This window comes from Athene cunicularia (assembly GCF_003259725.1).
Source record: "Athene cunicularia isolate RWA chromosome 5 unlocalized genomic scaffold, athCun1 chr5_part2, whole genome shotgun sequence".
Classification (NCBI taxonomy): Eukaryota; Metazoa; Chordata; class Aves; order Strigiformes; family Strigidae; genus Athene; species Athene cunicularia.
The window spans coordinates 4,637,810-4,663,333 of record NW_020799102.1 but is presented as its reverse complement, the minus strand read 5'-3'; the positions used below and the strand labels follow the sequence as shown (position 1 = coordinate 4,663,333).

Genomic DNA, 25,524 nt, shown 5'->3' with positions numbered 1-25,524 from the left:
TTCACTGATTTTCTGACTGGGAACAAATTTTGTCACAACTAGTATTTTTTTAATTAATTCTCTGGTTGAAAACACATGAACTGTCCCTTTTTTAGGAGACTATTATTGAAAGAAAAACTGTTTTGGAAAGAACAAATCTCCGGAGGACTATGTATTCCCGTGAAGCTCTGTTGAAAGATGATGAAGAGGATGAAGGTAAAAGGGCACCCTTTGAGCCCAGTACCACTACATCACTGTTTCGCAGCTATATTAATTCATTCTAATGTAATTTAGTTCAAATGAGCAAGATAATAATAATTTTTCAGGTAGGTTGTGATTCTTAAGAGTGCTATTTCCATTGATTTTTTTTTTTTTTTTTTTTTTTTTTTTTTAACCTCTGGGCTACAGTGATTTCAACCATTCAGAAGTCATAGCTTCCTCCAAACTTTTGAGGATTTTTCTTGTACTTGAACATGATTTGATAATGAAAGAGGAATAATACTGAATAATCTATGCTGGGTGATCTTCAAACCTGTCAATAGCTAAATACACTTGCTTAAGATTTTACAAAAAAAAAAAAAAGGCAATTCATTTTTATCATGTTTTAAATTGCAACAACATGGCTGAAGACATTTATTGCCTAGTGCTGAGGTTTTTTGCATCTTGTTGTCGTGAGTTGCTGCTACCTTAAGTAGGTTAATACATGCATGCCTGAGCAGGTAATTTCACCTTAAAGCCCCTCTATACCCTGTACGATATGACCTGTTTTGTAGCTGCCACTTGCCAGTCCCTGTGCAAGGGGTGTACGAGGAGGTCAGTGTGGCTCTACTGTTTTCTTGCACATTGCAGAAGAAGTAACAGAAAGCGATGATGAAGACAACTTGTCTTCAGTGCTGCACCAGAGAGCGAAGATGCCCTGGAGAGCCTGTGGCAAGTACCTCAGCGCAGCAGGAATCCTCCTCCTGCCGCTGCTGGTGCTGTCCCAGCTGCTGAAGCACACGGTGATGGTGGCCATCGACTACTGGCTGGCGTGCTGGACCTCAGCCGCCATCTCGGAGAAGGCAGAGCCAGAGCTGAAGAACTGCTCTCACTGTGTGGTACGCAATGCCTCCTTCACCTTCCTCCTGTGATTTAACCCCTGACCTCCCACTGTCAACCTCTGCTCCAAGAGTCGCATGCGCTGTGCTATATTTCTAGTAATAGAGCCACTCCAGAGTGTTTTGAAGGTCGATGCATTTTCAAGTACACAGTGCAATAAAGCAGTTAAGTTTTGTGTGGTGGTGTTCTCTTATTGTTGGATTTGTTCTGTTTTCATCATCTCGCTGATAAACCTAAACCTTGGTCTCTAAAGTGATTTTCATATCATAGTTTTTTAAATTTTTCTTGTACTGTTGCATTCTCACTGCAAGTAGGGCTTTCAAGTTTTGTGACATATGGGAAACACAGGTTTGGTTTTGGGGTTTTTTTTATGATCAGTATGCTGCTTTGGTTGATTTTTGTGTGAATTCCCCATGGAACTAACCACAGTGTTACCTGTCAGAGTACTCTGTATGTATAAAGCAGTAGTGGAGGGATTTTGTTAGAAAGGAGTTTGTTTTATTTATTGGGATTTAGTGCCTACAAATAATCTATCTTAATGTTTGGGAGGTGCATGTATGATTTCACTGGATTCGTGCTTCCAACATCTGAAAGATGCTTTAGGGTTTTAACACAAAATTAATATTTCAAAATAAAAAAATATTCTGCTCTGTTCCTATTTAAAAAATAGACCAAAACAACAAAGCCATAATAAATGCTTTGAAGATGGGTTTTTCCTTCAGATGAAATTATCAAATATATCTTTTCCAGGTTTTTTGGAGTAATTTATGATTGTAAATGTCTGTTTAATCTCTTATTTTCATGCAAACACTCCCCTCTCCAAAGGATAATAAACTGTGGTTTAAGATGGCTGAAAATCATTGGCAGTTGCAGTTTAATCTAAGGAGGCAAAAGGGATTTACTCCTTACATTTTTGCAGTCCCGTGTTTGTGTTCTTACAACAAATTTTAAACATAATTTACAGTGAATAATTTTGTTACTCTTTCTTTGTTTCTTAGGATTTCAACCATTCTCCATATTCAAAAGTTTTCAGCATTCTCTGCTGTCTTGGCATTGTATTATGTCTTGTCACATCAATAGCGGTGGAGTGGACGGGCTTGAAAGTCACCAAAAAGCTACACTCTTCTTTACTAAATAAAATTATTTTGGCTCCAATGAGGTATTCCTCTGACTGTAATACAAATCGTATTGTAGTAATTTTGTGTTTCTTAGCTCAAGGCAGTCTTCTAAGAACAGTTTTTATTTAGTGACTGTGAATCACATTTTTTTTTTTAATGTGATTTTGAAAATCAGCAGGTATCAAACTACTGAGCATGTTTTGAAAATGGTGCACAGGCTGCTCAGGTTCCTAGACATTAGTCAAATGCCTCTCCTGCCTGACTGCGACTTTAGAGATTTGCTTCCTTGCATGTTTAATTTCTCTTTGCTGTTTTTAATTAGGAAGAAAACACAATTATCAATCAATATGTTGTACAGTTCATTCATAGCATGCATCATAATCTTAATCACTGGAAATATTTACTGTCAGGCAGCAATTCTGCAAGCCTATAAAAGATGATGAGCTTCATCACAGGCATCATTAGAGTACGCCAGGATGCACAGATACCGGTAGAGGCCTTTGTTGTCCTGCATAAGTGCTCTTTCTAATGCATGAAAGTAAAGTTGTGGCTTGATTCATATCTGCAGCTGTTACTGAACATTGGGAAAAATACTTTCTTATCTTTAAGCTAACTGTATTTGACCCAGAAATCATGGAGAAATTATACACAGGGAAAACCTCAGATAGTTTTGTAAAAACTTTTTTTTTGTTCAGATAGAATTAGACTTCAGGTTCACCATGAGTTATGGAACAATGGGCAGTTACAGAGCAATAATGAAGTTTTCATTTTGCATATGCAAATATAAAGGAAAGGTCTTTTCACATATTATTCCGACTGTTCTTAGTTTTGCATTTCTGTTCCCAGAAAGATGCATGACTTGCGATTTAACTTTGCATTTTTCATGAATTAAAAAGGCCTTAAATAGCAAATCTGGAAGGACTTTGGAAAATGTAATCATGTGATTTGCATAGCTTAGGCAGCAGAGGGAGCTGATGACATGTTTGCTGTGGGTTACATTCAGGACTGCCATTTTATTGAAAAGCCATGGTTACAGGGCAAAATGAGAAACTTTACTGTAGTTGTCAATCTCTTTGCTTCTGTCTGTAATACACTACCTAGCTTAAGGAAGACATTAAAAAAAATTTGACAGTATTCTAATATCAGTATTATCATCTCTCCCATTCCTTGTCTCATTTTAGGTTTTTTGAAACGACTCCTCTGGGAAGTATACTGAACAGATTTTCAGCTGACTGCAATACCATCGACCAGGTACTGAATAAATATGTTCAAGCTGCCAAGTTATCCTATCCTTGCTAGTCTGAAAGACTGGATTTTCATTTCTTGTACTCGTTTAGATGAAGTTTACAGATGATCTATAATTTTGATTGCTATATCAACTTCCCTCACGATTTTCTAGGCTCAGAATTAATTCCTTGTCTTAAATGCACGTTGAAAAGCCATTTATTTGATTTCAGATGCCCTGTACAGAAAAGGGGAGCGAAATTAGATCAACAGTGATATCCCCAAATTAAGAGGATCTACTTTTTTTAAAAAAGTGGGTAAAGGCACATATGAGCAAATGAAATGAAAAAAAGGCAAGTGCAATGAAAAAAAGTCAAATGCTGTTTCCCAAAATAGAAATGACTGAAATTCAGATTATTAGTATTTACCCCAGACTGCACAGTTCATAGGATCAATGCAGATGCTGAAATCATCTGTTGCATCCCATCTGTAATCCTTTGACGTGAGGGCTGTGGTCCACAATGCAGACATGGGAAGCAGCCTCACAGAAATCCCTTCAGAGTTTCCCAAAACCCAGCAGTCAGTTCAAAAGCAGACTGATACACTTAGTGCTTCAAATCCTCAGTTATTTTTTCCTGTTTAAATGTGGGAGAGGAAAATGAAATAATGCTGGTTTAAACTTGGTAATTTATGGAAGAATCTGTGTGCTTGTTCTCCTTTATCTGTGCAGCACATTCCAGCTACCCTGGAGTGCCTGAGTCGCTCCACTCTGCTGTGTGTATCTGCTCTTGCTGTCATCTCATACGTCACACCAATGTTTCTCATTGCCCTGGTTCCCCTCGCAATCATGTGTTACTTCATCCAGAAGTACTTCCGAGTCGCATCACGGTAAGAGCATAAACCAGTGTCGTTCTGGCAATAGAAAAGCCTTCTGGAGTACATAATTGCATTGCAGAATTGCAGTGCTGGGGAACTTCATGTTTAAATTTGGTCCCGTCAAAGCCATAGCCCTGTCTGAAGTGAGCCACGTTCACTGTAGTGAAAATGTGTCATTTTAAAAGCACCTTTGCAGATCTTCTGGGGGGCATGAGCAAGGTCTTTGTCCCTGGTCAGAGATTCTTACAAGTTCACAGGACACAAAAAAACAACTGGATTCTGTCCTCCCAAAGGCTGCATGCTGGGCACGTCCAAGAAAATGAGGTGACAGAACAGAGGAACTGATGTCTGCCCATACAGGTGGAAGCAGGAATCTGTAAAGCCAGGGAGAGCGGGAGAATGCAGTATAACCATGGTGGTACTGCTGCCCATTCCAGTGTGTATGAGCATCTGCTCTTGTTCTAGGTGCCTTTTCGTTTTTAAAAAGCTGAAAACTTTTAGCTATATCTGTGATTTTCCTCCTGCTAAGGTCACAGAGTTTCCCTCTCAGTGGTGCTCAAGAATCACTTGCAGCATTGCAGCGTTTATCCCTTCGTGTATGCATGGATCGAGAGGGAGTCTGCAACCAGTTTACTTTCTGCTGGAAGGAACTGAGACTCAATACTTCACCCCACACATGCTTCCACTGATTTGATGACTGAACCGAGATTGAGAAGCACAGCCTAATGAGTGCGGGCTCCCATTTACTCTATGGAGCGCATGAGCTATACTGTTAGCTCAGAGAGAAGTTGTGCTGTCATCGGGGGATGAAGAGGGAAGAGAGAGGAAGTTGCTGTTTGCCTTCTTGAGTTTTGCCTAACTCAAGCTCTTATTTGCAGTATCCCATTAAATTTATATTCAGCATAGAGCCAGAACAATGTTTAACTGAATAAACAATTGAGCATAAGAAATAGGAATAGAGAAGAAATGAGGAAAGGCAGTGAAGGGAAAAGACCTATTCAGAACTCCAGCACTGTTTGTATTCAAATTATAAAAGCTATATACTCTTGGGTTCTTTGTTCCCTGTTCAGGAACATGAAGCACTGCCTCGCAATCTATCTGAACCTTACATATGTAATTATTGTGATCCTTGGGCCTGTTTCAAGAGAATAACTGCACAACAAAACTGGCTTTTTACCAAATTCTTTTCATAACCCTCTCCAGGGACCTGCAGCAACTGGATGACAGCACTCAGCTACCATTACTCTCCCATTTTTCAGAGACTGTTGAAGGTCTTACCACCATCCGAGCCTTCAGGTATAGGTTTTTTTTTGAGAAACATACATTACCTTGCTTTTGAATATCTATCTCCGATTCTGTTCTACAATTGTGTGGTTATGGTTAGTTGGATCACCTGGAAAATCCAGAGTCCCCAAAAACTGGTAAGGGGGAAATCCAAAATATTGAAGAACTTTAAACTTTTTGCGTGTGAAGGGGTTGCCATAGAAAAACAATCTAATGTGTGTCAGCTGCCCTGTGGTAACTCTCCACACGCTTGCACGCAGCCTGAAAAAAAACAAAAAAACAAAAAACCAACAAACTTGTGGGCAAATGAGATTTAAGAAGCTGAATTAGCTTGCAATTACTACAGCATGTGGTGTGGCAGACTATGCACTTGGACAGTTTCCATGGAACGACTAATATGCACTGACTTGTTATGCCAGAGTAATTGCTGTGTGAGTTGATGTCCTGGTAAGATAAAGTGTGCATGCTGGTGGCTTCAGAGGACACAATAAAACCTTAAATTGTTTTTCCAGGTTGCTAGCTGAAAACGTGGTGGTTTATACTGATTTTGAAAATATACAAGCTGGAGACAAAGTTTTTCATCCCCTGCTTTGATTCATTTTTCCATCCACACAAGCTCTCAGGAGCAGCCCAGGAGTACCTGATAAGGTGCCTGGGTGGTGTGTCTGGGTGACGGAAATGGCAGTCACGCTGCCACTGGTAGAGGTACCGGCAAAACTACTGCTGAGCTTCCCAGCCGCCTTCCCCACACTAGTGCTGTCCTTGGCTCTTCCCCCTTGGCTCAAACGTGGCCAACTCTCTTCCACACCCATCTCATCTAGATGTCTACACGTTTTGCCAGTGAATAATTAGTATTCTGTCTTTGAAATGGTAGTGCTTATTCCTCCTAACCTATAATTTTGTAATAGAAGTAATGCACAAAGTTAACTTTTCTTAAACTATTCTAAATAGGATATAAATAGCTTAATGAAAGAATTTATTTATCTATTTAATTTATGAATTTGTTTCTTTTTGACTGAAGATAACTTCTTGAAGAGTGGTAGAAGAGCAGAGTATTTTCCATTATCAATTACTGTTACTGGATATTTAAATCATTAAGAGTCAACAGTGTTCTCTAGTTTGTAGATACGTCTCTGTTGACTTTTAAGGAAATTCAATTTCTCTTTTAATTTTTGCTTTTCTTATTTATCCATATATTCTTCTACTTCATCAAGAGAATCTTTAGAGTATTATGGCTGTATATTCTCAGGTGTTGATACAGTAAATAATATTCAGTGTGATCTAGCTAATATTTTCAGTCTTTTGGAACATTTCATCTTGATTCTTCCTGTCACCTTGAAATATCTTCCTCTATCACAGGATTGTGTTTGGTGCCTTCTTTTTTGTAAATCTGCAGCCGTTGATGTGTCTCTGACCCAGACAGCCATGTGTGTTCAAGTTCTGTATTCCTCCTGCCTGCCAGCCTCTCACATCAGCTGGTAACCTAGCTATTTTTAGAACTGTGTAGCTTTTCAGCTGCCTAACATATTACCAGGAGTAGAGTTTAGACTTGCTAGCTTGAGCATCCCTAAAAATAACACAAATTCAGGAATCCAGTCATTAAGTTAGGTGCCAGTTGCTCCTGGAGTGTCCTTACCCTTGGTAATTCTCCATCCTGCACTTACTCAGAATGCATATGGAAAAATGTACCAAAAAAATCCAGGGGGAAACCAGAAAGACAGCTACTGCTGCAGCTATAAATACACCTTCAACAGATGTCCTGGCCTGATTTATAGTTTGCTGTCTGGCACTTCAGATAGCGTTGGTGTTAAATAATCAATAAAATGTAAATGTGAAGGCTTCTGCAAAGACTAGTCTGTATTCTGAGAGGCCTGGTAATCTGGGGACACTTTGTAAAGAGAAATTCTGGTATTTCTGCAGTACTCCACCAACAGTGGTAACTTTGTCTGCATCCCAGTCCATGTGCATAGGCATGACTGGCTCATGGTGCACACCTCACATCTTCTAAGGTGTGTCTGCATCACATCATACCTCACGGTATGGAGATACAAAAGATAAACGGGACTGAGTTGGGTCCAGGAGCAGGACAGCCATCTCTGAGGGTAGGGCACGGGGGGTAATCAGCCCGAGGAAAGGCAGGGCTCAGGAGCCCGGGCACTGCCTGACCTAGGCTGGCTCTGGGGCACACCCGCTGTAGGCTGTGCCAGCTCACCCACACGCTCGGAGCCAGCCCAGCCCCTTCCCCGTTGCACACAGCAGACACGTCTCTTGCGTCTCGGCACATTGGCTAAGTTGTGGACAGCTAAATTATTTCCACAAAGTGGTACTTATTTCTTATCCTCAAAGGCTAAATGATTTATGTAGTCATAACTTTATTACACTGTACTCAGAAGAAGAATTAAGATACTCTGCAGAAAAAAAAAATAAATTTGAAAGCTTCTCTAAGCTGTGTACTTTGCACTGAAACAAATATCCTATCTTTCGTATCAGTATAAGGAGGGCTGAGTTTATAAATAAGTGGTGCTTGTTGCAGCCATCATAGTTAAGGATATAAATAGGGCAAAGTTTTATAGGGGATATTAGTAGGTTGGTTAAACTTGCTGATGTAATAAAGCAGGGGGAAAAGGCAAGATTTGGGTGCTTAAACTAGATCTTCAGGGCTTGAAGCTTCTGTTAATACCATGGAAAAGGCTCTTGTGCCAGACTTCTCCTTTATTATTAGACATAATTGTTGCTATGCTTTATTGTTAACATCACATTAATTTACACCTGTGCAAATAAATACACCCAGCTGAAAGGGGTGACTGCCTGACTTGGGTGCTTGCCAAGAGCCCGGTCTGAATAGGTGCAGCAGGGAATCATCTGCCAAATCTGCCGAATTCAAGGCAGAATTCATTGTTGCAGCTCTGCTGATGAGTGGGTGCAGATCCATTGTAATAAACTGTAAACAGACCTATTTGTCATTAACCTTATTTTGTATTCTGTGGCTAATTCATTTAGGGGCTGGGGGGGGAGCACAGTTCTCTCCAGCCTGTTACTTTTTGTTGCATCATGTGCTTGAACTTTTGTTTTCCAAAGTGCTCCATTTAAGTGATAAGGACAAACATGTTTGTCAAACACTGGAGCTACAATGACTGGAGGTACTTTGAATTTATACTTTATAAATGGGTACAATTTCTAGGCACTGCAGTAGTAGAAATTTTAGAACTTGAGCTCATATTATTAACTGAGAATAACTGTGTTCTGCTGCATTAATAGTTCTTTTCAGAAGTACAGGCACGTACTATTCCTCTCTCATATATATTTTTATTTTTTTAGATTCAGAATTGTCTCTCTTAGAGTTACCACGTAATAAAATACATTTAGAAAATGCCCAGTGTGATCCAGAATTCCCATACAGAGTTTCATCAATGCAACAACATTCATTTACTCCTGAAGATACTTTACAAATACAGTTTGCATGTGTCTAGTATGTCTACAGATGTCACTGAATTATTGATAGGCTGATTTAGACCCTGTGTCAAGCTGTCCATGAACACATACCCCCAGAAATTAATTTTTTACATTTTTCCAAGACTCCAAGGCCTGACCCTTTTCTTCTTTTTTTCTTTTTCTTTTATTTCTTAGGTACGAAGCCAAATTTCGACAAAAACTTCTTGAATACACAGATTCCAACAACATTGCTTCCCTTTTCCTTACAGCTGCCAATCGCTGGCTGGAAGTCCGCATGGCAAGTACATTACCTTTGTGTATCCACAGCGAATTTATTTGCTTTAATTCCAAGCAATCTGATGAGGCATCCAACAGTTATCTGGCCTCATCTGGGTTTTGAGGCTGTACCTTTACCTTTTATATCTGTGTCTATCTGTAACAAACACGTGCCCAACCCAACCTGGAAGCTGAATGAGTATGTATTTTCCCCATAGCCTGCAGCTGTTTCTCCCAGACAGGAATAGTTTTTATAGGTCACATTGACTCCTCTGTGTGTGATGAGTGATCAGAGCTGGTCAAGCTGTGCGGCCAGCCAGGATGCCTCTGTGGGACTGTGTGAGTCAGTGTCAGCAGGCCTTTGCCTTGTCACCTCCCAGGAACATTTCAACTTCTTGGAAGCTCTCTTAATAAGCAGAAGGACGTAGACAGGTTTATACCTGTTTTGGGTCATCTGAAGAACACCAAAGCTATTCAGGTGCCTGTTTTCCTTAGGGCACTCAGTAAAGTGGCCTGGCATGAGAAATTATTTATCAAAAATAATTCCTTGAGAAGCAAATCAATGAGTGTTATGTTGTGGACAGTGATGTTTGTATCAGACTTTGTTAGATACAGGTGTAGTGCAGCTGTTGTGGTAACATGGGCTCCTTTTATATGTGCTAAAGTGTGCGTTAACTCATAGTTCATGTCACACTGTATACCTCCATTTAGCTGGTAGCTTTTACTACCTAAATTCAGATATTGAGTATGACTTAAGTAAAATGTTATTACACTTTTATATGTTCACTCCTAGGCCACCTGAAGTCCCTAATTCTGATCAATGCCTATGTCACTAAACAGTACAAATACGAGTGACCATTCCCCTCCTACACAGTTCATTTCCTAGTCTGCCACATAGTTTTACTCAAAGCCTTGTCTGTGGGAAGTCAGTGATTTAAGTTAAAGCAGCAAAAGCCCCTCATGGGTGGACACAGTCCAACTAATAGATACGTGCTGTGCCAGAACAGCTTATTTGCACAAATATGGATGGCAGCCGCTCAGTGGCAACAGCGGAGCCTCCCAGCAGCTCGGCAGCAGCCGCAGAGCGGAGCCGCTCACAGACAGGATCACACGAGCATTTCCCTCCCACCCCAGGTAACACCAGCTGCACGCTTTCAGCCACCCCCATTACATGCTTAAGATACCTGTGTTGACTTCTCCCGAAGAAGATCAGGAGTCTTGGTGCGATTCCTGTGTACAGCAGGTCATTTCTAAACAGCACGTCCATGCTAAAGGCAATGAGGATGGGTTCCTAGGCAGGATCTGTGTGGAGTTCTGTGGTGTTTCCTGCCTGTATTTCAAACTGTGCAATGGGTTTGTTGTTTGGTGTGCAAAGTTATGAGAACATTTTACTCATTTGTAGACTTATAGTGATGGAGCTTATTCATATTCCTTCAGGAGTACATTGGAGCATGTGTGGTACTCATAGCAGCTGTCACTTCTATTACCAGTTGCCTGTATAGTAAACTCCCTTCAGGACTTGTAGGCTTGGGACTAACCTATGCTCTTATGGTAAGAATCTCAGGACTCTTTCTGTCTCTCCCAAACATTTTTTTGTAATTCTTCAGGGCACAAAGATGAACAGGAAGATCGAAGGTGTCTGTACATCTATAGTGGGTACTGTAACATCACTGAAACCATGTGTTAACTTCAGTTCACATTCAGTGCTTGACATATTTGAGTGTATGCTTTCTTCAGTTTTTAGATATAATATTTTTTTGAAGTATTAGTTCAAATATGTCAACAAAACATGGCCAAGTTGCATCATATCTTTTTATATTGTCTTCCATTGTGAAGAATATTTTTTCAGTGCATCAGTTGTAATTATGCCCCAGTACATCATTCTGGACTGTCAAACCTTAAGTTACCAAGATGATGTCTTTTCACCTGTCTTTGCTGTTCCCCTCCCTCTTTCGTGTCGGTGTAGATCAGATCTCCATAGTAGCAAAGTATCTGTGCACTGCAGTTAGGAAATTTAACCTTTAGCCATTGTTGTCACCCTGTGGATGTGTACTGTACAGTTCATTCACAGCTTCAGCTTATTAAGGCTGAACAAGTGTTACTGTGGAGGAGTATAAACTGCATGCTGGTCAAATGATGCAAACTACTTAAAATATGGAATTTAGTAGTGTATTTGCTTTACATCAGGTGTCTAACTATCTGAACTGGATGGTTCGTAACCTGGCTGACATGGAGATCCAGCTGGGTGCAGTGAAAAGAATCAATGGCCTTCTCAAAACAGAAGCTGAAAATTACGAAGGGCTCCTTTGTAAGTGCAGTTTTGTGCAGCATGCAGAAAGAGCTTGCTGAAATGTTAATGATTTTACAGTGTATTACCATGAAAAATGTAGTAAATCACTTAATGAGCTGATGAATTTATTATTAGAGGGCTGGTGGTTTGTTTTTTTTTTCCCTGTGCTCTTGGTACAGCTTCCTCACAGATTCCCCAGAACTGGCCAGACAGAGGAGAGATCCAAATCCAGAACCTCAGTGTCCGATACGACAGCAACCTAAAGCCAGTGCTAAAGCATGTCAATGCCCACATCTCTCCAGGACAGAAGGTAAAGAACTGTAGTGATCCTGAGAAGCTTTTTATAGACTACCACATCATAGAAATCAGAGTTGAAAAAACATACCACAGTATGTTTTGATGACTGAATTACAGAATTTTTGCTCCAAAAGCATGTAGTGCACTGGAAAGAAGTCTATGGCTTTCTTAGTTTGGAGTGTTTAGGCATACAGTAGAGTGAGAAGTTAGAACTACACACCACTTCTCAGTATCCCAGTGCCCTGCCGTCAGCATGCAGTGCCAAAAGCGGTGACAGTGATCCTTGACTGTGTTAGACCTACTTTCCTTCATTCCCGTGTGGCGCTCTTGCCTTTATTCCCATCATTTCTGCTTCATGGCATCTCTTTTCTCTGTTTTTCTCCTCCTTAGTCCCATTTGCTTTTGTCTTTTCTGCTAAACAAGGCCACCTCAGGGTCCTGCATTTTGCCTGCAGCACTGCCTAGCCCTCCTTCTGCCCCTCTGTCCCTATCCTATTGTTCCTGTGTATAGACCTGTCCTTCGTTTATCCCCAAATGCTCAGACCCTTGAAGACAAAGAGGGAATTTAGGGGCTTTGTTATGGCCAGTTCAGTTTGGCTGAACTGCCAGAAGGCCACAGGGATCAGAACAGCTCCTCCATCACTCATCTTAAGAGTCAAATACAGACACTATCCATGTCTGCTCACCTGATGTTGATCTGCTTTCTGTGTCACAGATCGGGATCTGCGGCCGAACAGGCAGTGGAAAATCCTCTTTCTCTCTTGCATTTTTCAGAATGGTTGACACTTTTGAGGGTAAGATTACACTTTTTCATATCAGTCAAGCTTAGCTCCTGACGATGCTGTGATAGTCCTTTCCTCAACAGCAGCACCTTTGAAGTTTGATTTTTGAATCTGCAGGACACACTCTCTGGCCTTGTTTAAATGCAATGTCATCTGTCACCTAACAGCTGTGCCATTAATAAGCTGGATCAATAAAAATTCTACTTGACAGAAGCAAAAGTCCTTTTGTGCTGTTAAATCACAACAGTAAGAGCAAACCATAAAAGTGGGAGGCGTTCAAGTACAAGGAAGGATCCATGCACAAGGCACATATAGGGCTCACTGGGCCCGGAAAACTCAGCAACTGGGGATTGCAGTTTGGCCTGCTGCCCTGGAATTTCCTGCCGTATTTCCTGCTCTGTGTGCCATGTCCATGTACCTCATGGAGTGTCTTCCTGTGCATCTCAGAAAATTTTAGCCTCAGTTTCCCAGCCACATCACCCACAGGACTCTTATGCGGAGCCAGACAGTTGTACCTGGAAATAAAATTTCAAAGTTCTCAATAACAATTTGGCTTTCTGAAACACTTGTTCCTCTTGGTAACTAGTCCCTGGTTCAAGTAACTTGTTGTTCGATAGATGTGTATAATGGTCAAGCAGACAAGTAGTGTGTCCAATCAGTCATAAAAGATTACAGGTACACTTTATGTTCTTCCCAGCTGAGGCATAGTCTCAAGACAGTTGTGCTTGCTGCTTAACCAAAACTTGTCTCGTCAGTAAGGGGATATGCAGTTCAAGGCTTGTTCCTGCTGTGCTGATTGCGAGCTGAAAGTGAGCCGTGCCTTTGCCAGCAGCTGTGTGGCATGGTGAACAGACTAGCTGACTATCCGTTTTCTTTTGAATAGGAAGGATTATCATTGATGGTATAGATATTGCTAAGCTCCCCTTACAGACATTGAGATCCAGGCTGTCAATCATTCTCCAAGATCCTATTTTATTCAGCGGAACAATCCGGTAAGCATTAAGCACCAGTAATAAAAAGCATAGAGTGACTTATTTGCCATGATATAATTATACCATATAGTGACTCTTACAGAATTGCTGATGGCAAACTGTTCAATTCCGGTGTCCTCAGTTGGAGCAGGGGGATCCCTGCCTCCTGCCTGTGCTTTTTCCCCACGCCTGCCAGATGGCACCTTCCCAGTGCCCGAGCCTGGGCAGCACCAAGGCATTCCCTGCCTGGGAAGTAGGGAAAGTCACTTAGTGATTCCTTCAGGATTGAGTAACTGGTTTAGCTCACTGATCCCATAACCACTCAGCACTTCTTGAAACCTTCTTTCTCCTGCATCTGTTTCCATCTGTCTGCCTTAAAAAATGAGATGGAAAAAATGCAGACTAAAAAACTGATGTAGAAAAAGGGGAAGCAATATAACAACGTGAGAAGTACTAGGGGAGGTCTGGGGTATTTTATCCTGGAGCCTCTATCCGTGCTGATTTTCTAGTCTTGGAGACGTTTCTTCTTCTGTAAGAACAAATGCCTTGGTTTTTTTTTCACCCCCCTCTTTCTCTGAGAGGATGATGCAGTAGAAACAGTGGCAAAAAGCTCCACAGTTTCAGACAAATGTCCTTCCCTATGTCTGTGGTATTTACCTTAGAAAGGAACAGTACAAGCCTCAGTGCAGAGTTAGATCACCTGCAGTTACAGTTTCTACATAAAAGTCATCAGAGTTCACTGAAAATGATACAGGCTTCTGTGGTTCGCTGACTCCATACTAATACAGATGCCAGGATTATCTCCTGAACTTGCCTGAATAGAGCATGGTTCATTCATGTCAGAAGATGAGATGACTCTATACCTTTGTTTCATTAACCTATTAAAAAATTTATTTAGGCCAGCATCATTCACAGCACGCACAGTAGGAATAAAAAGTAAAACCAAAAAGTATTACGCACCATTGAATCATTTATTTCTGATTCTCATTCTATACACTAAGATGATATGAGATTCACATTTGTTGCTATTATTTCTGGGCTACAGCAAGCTAAAATAACATTCATCTGTCATAAATCCAAGATTTGTTCAGTTGTAGTGAAGACTTGCATTTCATAATTCAGTATTAATCTTGATTGTTCTGTTCAACATTCCTATAGCAGTAAAGAACAGACACACATTGGATTTAAAAGGAGAGATGGTAGAATTTTGGCTTCGTTAAAAAATGAATGTTAATTTCAACTGATTATATTCACAGGTTTTTTTCTTCAGAGCTTTTTCTAATAAAACATAAGAATTTCTCTACTTTATTCAGAACAAAATAAATTCTAAAACCACAAAGGTCTGCAAAATAGAAAGCTTTTACTGTTAGGCTCAACTTGAAAGAGTGTTCTTAATCTTACTGGGATAAATGTTAGCCAAGTCCACAGAATGCCATAGATTTATACCAATGATAGATCAGAATCAGGCTCACCCAGATCTTTAACATATGATTCTGATTACGTGCAAGTTTGTTTCTAAGAACACTAAAAGAAGTAGTACGTTGCAGAAGTTTATATTGACTGATATTCTTGAATTACACATAACTGTAGGTTTAACTTGGACCCTGAGAAGAAGTGCACTGACAGCATGCTGTGGGAAGCACTGGAAATAGCACAGCTCAAGCATGTGGTGAAAGCGCTCCCTGGGGGCCTAGGTAACAAGACTTCCTTCTCGAGAAGATTCCTTCCAGTGTTCATAACAGTCCTGTTTCACATTTACTGTGTATTCAAAAGGTAGCTGCTGGAGAAAAAGCTTTTTAGGTTTATGGAAGGTGACAAAAAGTGCTTGCCAGCAGGCAAAGGCCCTGCATTCACCTAACTCCCTTACCAACTGCACCAGCAGGGCAGAATCATCTTTCTATTCAAATCAGTGGCAAAATTATTGTATTGCAATATGTCTTTGTAATGAAGCACTGAGGTTTACAGGCCTTGTGAATTCATATAAGGTGTCAAGAAGTCAGGTGTTACCTAGAATATGTTCTTTTGTATTTTCCAATAGTTGTGTCCAGGAAGGAAGATTTCAGAAACTTAAAGGTGTGAATCATTTGGCCATGAAAAAAAAGAACCAAACAAACCCAAACCAAAAAAAAACCCAACACATTAAAAAAAACCCACAAAAAAAAAAAAAAATCAAAAAACAACACACCATAAAAATGGTTATACAGCCTTAGGGTGAAGGAATGGTGGATGCCACTTTGACAGGGGGTGCAGTGTCCTAGACTGCATGACTGCGTATGTTCCAGAGCCACTTGCTCTTAAACATCCTTAGCTACTTTGTCTAATAGATGTAAAGAATATCATGAGACAGAAGTGCTTGTTGTTTTGAACATTGGATATAAACAGGCAAAATTGGGTCACCAGCAGCTGCAGCCGTAGGAAATGTTACTTTGAAAATCCTTATGCTGAAAGTGAGACATTATTTTCCAAGCAGCTGCTCCACTCTGATCTGACCCTCTCATACACACACACACACAGGCGCACACCCCATAATAGCGGTTTTGCTCTATCATTTCCAGATGCTATAGTCACAGAAGGAGGTGAAAACTTTAGCCAGGGCCAGAGACAGCTGTTCTGCCTAGCAAGGGCTTTTGTGCGGAAGACGAGCATCTTCATCATGGATGAAGCCACGGCATCTATTGACATGGCAACGGTGAGTTTGGAGTGTTTCTGATTTCTTGTCTTTCTTGAGGGGAAGACAACTGCAGTTCTGTCTACTCTATAATATGGTTACACCATATTTAGTGCAGACGTGTTTACAGTCCAGGGAGTTGTGACTCATTGCTAACTGATCTAAAGAGCTTTTAAATGGTTTTATTGGGGGGTTAATATTTATTCCAGCATTGCTTGCATTAGGAAAATGAAGCATGTTATTTTCATTGGTGGTTTGATTTCCTAAAGTAAACAATGCTTTGAAAGGTCAGCTGGGGTGGGCAGTGAAGGGTAAATTGGCAAACAGGCAAATTTCCCCCACATGGTGGACAGGACAAGTCAGGAAGTTAGAAGGTTTGAAAGTAGAATCGAGGAAATAATCAGAGACCTAGAAAAGACATAGTGGATTATTGCATTAATTGTCTGAAATTGCTAGACAGAGGTTAAACCACACACTAATAGTGCACTGTCTGGATTTTAGCCAAATAGAACAGTACATTCTTAAGATTTTTTTGTTTCCCTCTGTTTTGAGAAATGTCGTCTTCATGATTATTCTATGAGTAAAGAATATAATGGGAAGGTTTTATCATAACAGGTACAATTTTTAGTGTGCTGGGTGTCAATAAGGTTGAGAATTAGACTGTACGCAGCCCAGTTAAAACACACATTTTGAATTTTGATGCATTGAGGATATAGTTTCTCCTTGAGGTACATATCTAAAGAACAGATAAGAGCAAAGAAAGGCATCTGTGCTAGAGACATTTCTACAGTTTGGTACAGAACGTTTCCTAAATAGCAAGGGATGAGTACTTGTTGAGTGAGAACTATGTATGTTAAGACCATCTTAAATATCATCTGGGCTGTTAAATACCCAGGTGCAGCACACTGCCTTGCTTATCCCTGCCCCCCTTGGTGTTAGATGTCCCCAGTGCGTGGGGACACTCCCAGGCTCCAGTAGGGTGAGGAACACACGGCAGAGGCACCAACATGCAGGCAGGACAGCCTGGCAGGACCCCAGATTGACCTTCCATCCCTCCACTGTAAAACCAAGGTCAGGATCAGAGGGGCTTGGGGCAGGGCACCAAAAGCCAGGGGCTGAGGCTGGCAGGCACGAGCAGGGCTGGATAATGAGACCAGACTCTGGCTTAGTTCTGGCATGTAGTTAACTTTTTCTGCAACAAAGGGTCAGTAAAAGTATGTCAATAAAATCATTTGGTTACTTAAGCCTTCTTAGTGTCTGTGTGTCTATCATGCAACTTCTGTGGTTTGAAAAGCAACTAATGCTTTGCTTTACGCAGGAGAACATCCTCCAGAAGGTAGTCATGACTGCGTTTGCTGACCGTACTGTGGTTACAATAGCAGTAAGTACAGTCTCTGCTGCCGTTCTATTGCAAGCAAGAAGTGCTACATTAGTCAATTCTTGTCAATGTTAAATGTGTTCATTTCGCCATTAATCTTTTTTTTAAATTGATGTCTAAGTGTAAGCTTTCTTTTCCATTTTAAACTGCTTTCTTATTTAAATACATAACAACAGCTTCTTAAATGTGTTGCATGATGCTAAGTCTGATTGCCTGTAAAGGCACGTAATTTAAGTAATCTATTTTCTGTTACCCATTTTAGGCTAATTTAAAATATAATAAGACTTTGACTAATGTGAAATCTAAGACTAAATTTCATCAAGCTATAATAATCCTTTAAATAAGGACAAGTAAAATTGTGTAATAGTTCTGCCACTGGATAAAGCAATTACATTTCAGAATTTAAACAAATAAATGAAAATCATAGTAAGTTTGAAAAATAAACATTCCATCCCTGTTGACAGTGATTGAATTTAAGCTTGCATATTCTTGAAGTGATTGTACAAAGATCTTGAGTATAAAAAAAAAAGGTTTATGAAAGAGATTTGACCTGAATCAAAGCAGCTGGCTCAACAGATATGTCAGAAGTAATACATATCTTTTAGTCCTCTATTTTCTAAAAATACACCTATTTCAGGGATATGCCAGAGTATTCTGAAATTAAATATCTCTGCAGGAGTAATACAGACCCAAAATTCCAATGCAGTGAGTCAACTTTAAATAGTGGAATTCCATAAAATTGAGGAGGCTTGCAAAAAACAAAACTTAGAAATAAATGGGGGGGAAAAAAGCTAAAAGAGAAAGTGAAGAAAATGGAATCTGATAGGTATTGTGGAAATTACTGAAGGATTTTATTCAAAAATCCCAGGGCTATTTGTTAGGAAAGGCTTGAGTAAGGATAGAAAGAAGCTCGTATGGCTAAACAAATAAATACTATTTGAAACAACAAGGCATTCTTGTAGATCTGAACTTCCAGACAAATAAAGAAAACAGAAATGATCATAAGTTCTGGCATATTACATGTGAAAATGCAATAAAGCAGGGGGAAAAAAAAAAGAAGTATGAGAGCAGCTTTTGGAAGCCATCAAAACTGATAAGGAACCCCTGAATCCATGAAACATACCAGGAGTAAGAAGTCTGTCAATCTATAGGGCCATTTGGTGATCAATACCTGAAAAGAAAGCTCAGGAAAGATAACAGCACTGCAGAAAATCTAAATTAATTATTTCCAGTATGCACTGTGGAAAGAACTGGGGAAGTTTCTTCCCATTAAAACAATCACATGTTAGGGCTTACTAGGAAAAGGGTGGAGAACCAAAAAGAAAACATCATACCATCATATAAGTCCATAATTTGCACATACCTTGAAGATTTTGTGTACATTGCACGTACATTACACCTGAGAAATGTTGAGAAGCACGAGGATGATCTGAGGCTTAGAACTGCCCCTTGAGGGGAGCAGCTGAGTAGGCTAGGCCTCTTCTGCCTGCAGAGAGTAAGGACGTGTGAGAGAGGTCTGCAAAATGATGAGGCAAGGGGGAAGAGGCATCAGATGAATCTCTGAGCAGCGAGTCCCAGAGCATATGAAAGGGGGTACTTGTTCATGCAGTAGCGAGCAGGCCTGGAAAAATCTTTCCCAAGGGATGTGGATGCAAAACGTTTGTGAGAGCTCAAGAGAAGACACAGGCAAGGTCCTAGAGGAGGGACCTATTCAGTTTGACAAAGACAAACCACAGCAATCTCAGGGACACCCCTGATGCAGAGGCAGTCCAGGGCTGGGAGAATACTCACTGGCATGCCCTGTCCCCACTCTTCCCAGCTGCCTTCCCATGGCACCATGCAGTGGCAGGGCTGCTGGCCCGGACAGCACAGTCTGGACTCGGGTGACTCTTCATACTCGAGGACCTGTGTGCAGTTTAGGTACTTGAATATCCACGTGGCTCTGGGCCTGTATATTTATCTGCAGTATTTGCACAGTAAATTAGGATGAGAAGTAGGTTAAGTAGCCTTAATCAAACTTGAAATTGTCAGGAAAATTAATTTCTAGAAGTCTGTCTTACCCTGGACTATGTCTGATAGACTGAAGTGGCATTTTGTATTATTTGCTTTCCAGCACCGCGTGCACACGATCCTCAACGCAGACTTGGTTATTGTAATGAAGAGAGGGGTTATTTTGGAATATGACAAGCCTGAGGTTCTGCTAGAACAAGAAGACAGTGTCTTTGCTTCTTTTGTACAAGCAGATAAGTAATAAAAATAAATGAAGCATTTTAAAGTACAATTGTATTATTTTCTAAAAATGTAAAATACCTGTAAATAAATAATATTTCATAATAAATCGAGGTTTTCCTTTTTTAATAAAATGGGCCATTTTTCTCCACCTGAAGCATGTACTTTCCTTTTTGTATACTACTACTCTTGTTCTTATTTGCTACCAAAGAATTATGAAATATAGTTGAAAAAAACTACATGGGTGAAATATGACAGGATACTCATCAAACATAACCAGCATGGAGTTTTTATGTAACTCTTAAACTGCTCCTGTCATTTTATTAACATGTTATTTTTTATGCGTCAGAGCCCCTCTGTAGATAATGCTCATGGCTGACTAAATGCAAAAGGAAAAATTATATACCAAAGGTATTTCTCAAAAGCTTGTATCTCTTTTAATGATATGACTCTGTAAAGCTTTAATATCTAAATATAAAATCTATAAACCCTTTTTTTTATTTTGTGGTTTATTGATCATTCCTGTGTCTCTTGGTCTCTCCTTAATACTTTTTAGAAATTAATCACAAGCCAGTTCCTTTAGTGTTTCTTAGGCTGCTTCACCTCTACCCCCATTGAATCACTGTATTGCACTGATTCCAAACGGGACTGAGCCCAGCTCCCTCCCGCACTGTGAGGAAGCGAAGAGGAAGCAGGTTGTGACAAAATACCAGTGTTTAATGCGCACTGTTTCCAGAGCATGACAGACGTACACATTTGTCTGGAAATTATCCCTCCAGATCTGGTAAATAAACAGCATTAAACCTTTCATTGTATCTCAGAGCCATGAGAGCTTGACTCATTGTCTCCTAGTTTCATGTCTTTCGCCCACTGTCACACTTTTTCTAGATTCACTGTGATCTTTACCAATGAATTATATATACTTATTAAGATAACCTGCAATCACTGAAATTATCCTAATCCAACTGAAGAACTCCTTAGCCCTGCCCTATGGATTCATTGTGACAATCGTGCCAGGATTGATTTGCTAAGGGGTTAGAATGCCAAAGACTGAGTGGAAGGCCACAACGAATTTTTCAACATTATTCTTTCTATAGCAACTTTGGCTTTACATCGATTTTTGTCCCCTTCTCCTTTTTGAAGAATTCCTAGTACTTGGGAAAACCCTTTTTAAAATCTCTTTAGCTTGCTCAATTAATTTGCGATCTGTTTTTTAAAGGCTTTATTTTCTAGAAAAAGACATCTCAGTGTTCTCATGGGATATGTGATATTTTTAATGCATTACTTCTAGCACTGCAGCAGGGAACAACGAAAACTGAAGAACTGTTGTTGCTGTTTAAGTAGTGCTACCAGTTCCACAGACGAGTATTTACAGCATCTGCCTGCTGTTATTTGTGTGATATCTAAGGGCATTAAACTGGTGCCAGAGAACATAACCAAGGGGAGAGTGGAGCGTGAGCAACAGCAAAGGTGGTGCAGATGACAGAGCATGAGCTCTGCCCTTGCCAGCTACAGATGAAGAAAGAAAATGGACAGGTGGGAGATACCGCCTCTTCCAGGGAATCATTTTGCTGGGCAGCTTCAAAGGGAGAACAGCTGCAGAATTATTCACCCTGGGCTGCCAGGCATCTGTTGAGGCTGAGAGAGGAGGAAGGGGAGCCAGGTGCCTGTCCTTCCAGGGTAGCAGAAGGGCACAGTGTGCACAGGGCAGGTTTCTCCTACAGCTCCTGCCCCTGCTGTGGCCTAGCTGCCCAGCACTGGTCGAGGGCAGGATCTCATCCCATAAAACATCACTGCACAGGGCATCACAAACTCATGCTGCAGAGAGAAGCTTTGTAACCCTCTGTGGAAGATCCTAAATCCTAAGGGCAAGAGGAGAGGTACAGAGAAGTGAGGTTTCATATGCTTTTAATAAATTGCTTGGGATTTGACACTGCAGTTTGGACTAGCTCCTCTTCCACAAGCTTGACAACCTTACCTGGAAAAGAATGCAAGGGAGTGAAGGACACAGCATGTCACTAAGAGACTATATTATATCTTAAGGAATCTATATCTATATATATCTTAAGAAATAAGACCTCAAAGTGTCATGTGTTTCCATCATAAATGGGGCTCATATTTCACAAAGCAGCATTGCAGGAGAGTAGGGCGAGTTGGTTCACATCCAGTGATTAATAGTACCACACTGCTGGATAAATACGTGTGAACAGGGAGGCCTCTCAGCTACCACTTGGACAGAACACACTTCACCATTCCTCAGCACATTTTATCTACTCTTGTTCATATGGGGGTCAAGTCTGAGGGGCTTTCTGTCCCCTAACCCCAAAGGGTTAGAGTCTCAGCAGTGACCAGAAGCTGTGTCAAAGAAAATTATTCTATGGTGGGAGGCTCACTGCCATTATCTGAGTGATTAAACCTGTTGCCTCAAGAGAGGCGTTTCGGAAGGCGCCAGTTCAACCAGGCACACAACTGTATTCTGCATGGCAGTGAAGCACTGCTAAGCAAAGTGCTGTACTCAGATGGGTGCAAGACAGCCCCAGAGCAGCCAGGTGAAGCTGCTGAGGGGAGCTGCCATGTCCAGACTTACATTTCTCCTCCGGGATGGGACGCAGCTCAGTCCCAATGGTGTTAGTGGGATAGCATGCCCACAGAGGTGCAGCCAGGGTCTGGTTTATTTTGTTTGCTTTCTATAAATGTTCCTATTATACAAAAACCCTTACAGCATTGACCCCCTTGTCTTAGCATGGCCATTTCATCCTGTTCTAGGGGGACGCTATTTCCTCGGAAGGCCGGGGAGCACAGCGTGCTGCTGCCTTAGCCAGCTCTGCTCACGCCTTCCCCTGCAGCTCTGCATAACCACCTCCCACCTCTTCTCTTCTGCCTCCCCCCTTGTACAGCAAGGGCAGGCGGGAGGTTTAATTGATGTTAGGCTAGCACTGGGTAGCCTTTGAAAGAAAGGTCTACTCTCTTCCAAAGGCAGAGTAATACCATAGTGCCAACTACATTTTAATCTAACAGTTATACTATCTTCTTCGAGAGCCTTAAAATTAAGGGGAAGGGGGAAGGGCGTGGAGTTTTGAAATGTAAAACCTATTTTGTGGGTAGAAAAACTTACTCCTCATGATTCAGTACAGCAGAGTGGGATTGTTCATTCCTGTGAACCCAACTTGTGCAGCAGCTCTTAACACAAATATGTTGGCTCACTCAGAAGATCTGTCACTTTTTTCTTTTAAGTATCTGTCAGTTGATCCACAAAGACAGGGCTTCTCTTTACTCTGCTTTAGAAATTCTTTAGTAGAAGCCACTTGCTTTGCTGTCCCATCTCAGCCAACAAGTGCTCAGAGGTGAAGGAAAAGAAGTGGCAAATGACAGTCCCAATAAAGAACAGAAGTGGAAACAAGGAAACACCCTTCTTGCTCTCCGAAGCCCAGGATTCCTAAAACCAACACCCATTGCTGTAGCAGGCTCCGTGGGTCATTCCTAGCACCAGACTGTGAAGAAATTTACCTTTCTCTTTTAAAACACTCCTTGCTGGCACGCTTTGTTTGGGTTGTTTGTTTTTGGTTTTTTTTAATTCTACATTCATGTAGTTACCGCCCTCTGGAGGAAAAAGTACAGAATAAGACAACGGTTAGAAAAGAGTAAGGGAAAATGGCACGAAAGGCATGACTGCCTCTTGAATAGGTCTGTCTCTGCAAAAGAGTGGGAGATACCAGTGTATGAGGTACCCATGTACATTATCTGCAAAAGAGTGTTACCAGTGAACTGCATGGTGGTGCAGAGCCTCTTCATGCTCACTTCAAAATGCTGGAAGTTGCTGTGAGCTCCCATCAACTATAAGCTCCCATGAGCACCACGCCTTTGACAAGTAAATCTTCAAATTGCTTGATCCATTTGGGTTTTTTTCAAATGCTTAGAAAGAAAAGTATAAAAAATAAACATTTCTTAAAAGTTAAATTGTATATATAAACCATGTACTTAAAGTGTAGGTGCAGGTGACATATTCGAGCATGCACACAAAAAATGTCTAGCAGAGAAAGCGATACAAGGAAAGGGGAGGTATGTTGGCTAAACAATGGCCTGGCAGCCAGATGCCAGCACACCCTGTGGTCATATTAGTTTTATTTATCAAAGCGGCAAGAAAGACAACCCAGAACAGGAGAAATTGTGGAGTGTTTGGGATGGAATTCCATGTGTCCAAGGACATGCAACTATTTGTACATAGAAAGTAGAAATAGTCTAAAGGAACAGTAATCGTTTCATTACAAGACTTATAATGACTGCTCAGAGAGCTCATACTTAAAACTACGATTCTGAAATCCTTAGGTGGGCCACAGTAAGTAGTTGTAGGTGGTGAAAGTTAATTTCAAGCCCAACTGGCTGGCTCCCAACCATCAACCAGGCAATCCCTGCCAACAACTGCTGTGCCATGGCACTCGGAGCCAAAACTGGAGGGGAAGTCCATGGACACATACAACTTGAAACACATAATCATAAACCCACTGGCACTGAAGAAAAACCTGTTATCCAGATATCCTGGGATGCTTTAGCAACTCTACCATTTTGGTGCCTAAACTGAAATAGAAACACAATATTTAAATCAGAGTAAGTGAACACATGAATGAGAATATTGCTGTTGAAACAACGGAGCAATCATATCGGAGTGTTTTTTAAAAATGTCTCTTACCACAAAGGAACACCCTTAGACCCACGTCACAGACATCATACCCCCAACACACAGGTTCTAGCCTCCTGTCTCCTTTTGGTGCCTCTTCTGGTGATTTTGATGCCTGCCTGGAAGTTCATGTCACCCTGGGTTAACCATTTGCAGCCGGATCCTTGTTCTGCAACTTTTACTGTTATTTGGGCAGTAGATGTTCTCCTGTGCACTCAGCGGCTGTTACAGAGCATGTCATTTCAGAAGCAAGTTCTTTCAGACAAATCCTTCCCTACTCAAGGGTAAATAGCAAATTTTGTAAGCGCAAACGACCCCCTCTTAATTCCAGGTCTCAGTTTAACCATTATGGTCTTGGACCTGGCCTCTTCAAGCACATTTCCTACCACTGCCTGCCCGATTCATCAGACAAATGCTTTCCTCCTGCTTACAGGAAGATGCGCAGGTGAATTTCAGGATTTTAAATTTTTTTTCATTCAAGATTTCCTTTAAAAGCATCCCCAGCACCATTTTGTTTTCTATTTGACGGAATAATTGCCCGGCTTGAAACCACACCACCCTGCAAACCTGGCTGTTAATGGGAAGCCTGGCAGTAAATCCATCCTCGAACAAATATTTACAGAAAATCCGCTGTGAGGAAAGGGGGCTGCTCACACCACCGCGGCCTGAAATGCCACCTCCCCTTTCTTTAGGGGGGAAAAAAAAAAAATAAATAATCAAAAACTGAGGTAAAAAGGTAAAGAAAAGCAGCCAGCTCTCACCGGGGAGCACTCGGGGGCTCGGCTCCCCCCTTCCCTTCCCACAGGGCGACGCTGAGGAGCTTCAGCTCCTCCCGTTCAGGCGGGAACGCCTCAGCCCCCTCGTCCTCCCCCCCCAGCCTCCTCGGAGCTGGCTGAGGGGCCGGTACCGGCTCGGCAACCGCAACATGGAGACCGGGAGCGGTCGAGC

General features: G+C 41.2%; 1 protein-coding gene across 1 annotated transcript in view; it reads left to right on the top strand.

Annotated features, from left to right (window-relative positions):
• ABCC8 (ATP binding cassette subfamily C member 8) overlaps nt 1-20,386 on the top strand; it is a 77,037-nt gene extending 56,651 nt beyond the window's left edge. Inside the window, exons 23-38 of the mRNA XM_026850167.1 lie at nt 96-195; nt 829-1,076; nt 2,076-2,236; nt 3,377-3,446; nt 4,150-4,307; nt 5,499-5,591; nt 9,207-9,309; nt 10,725-10,838; nt 11,475-11,595; nt 11,757-11,887; nt 12,589-12,667; nt 13,539-13,647; nt 15,217-15,320; nt 16,182-16,315; nt 17,613-17,675; nt 19,786-20,386. Of these exons, the coding sequence (XP_026705968.1) occupies nt 96-195; nt 829-1,076; nt 2,076-2,236; nt 3,377-3,446; nt 4,150-4,307; nt 5,499-5,591; nt 9,207-9,309; nt 10,725-10,838; nt 11,475-11,595; nt 11,757-11,887; nt 12,589-12,667; nt 13,539-13,647; nt 15,217-15,320; nt 16,182-16,315; nt 17,613-17,675; nt 19,786-19,923 (1,926 nt within the window). The 3' untranslated portion in view covers nt 19,924-20,386. The remainder of the gene's footprint in view (nt 1-95; nt 196-828; nt 1,077-2,075; nt 2,237-3,376; nt 3,447-4,149; nt 4,308-5,498; nt 5,592-9,206; nt 9,310-10,724; nt 10,839-11,474; nt 11,596-11,756; nt 11,888-12,588; nt 12,668-13,538; nt 13,648-15,216; nt 15,321-16,181; nt 16,316-17,612; nt 17,676-19,785) is intronic.
• The last annotated feature ends 5,138 nt before the right edge of the window (nt 20,387-25,524 follow it).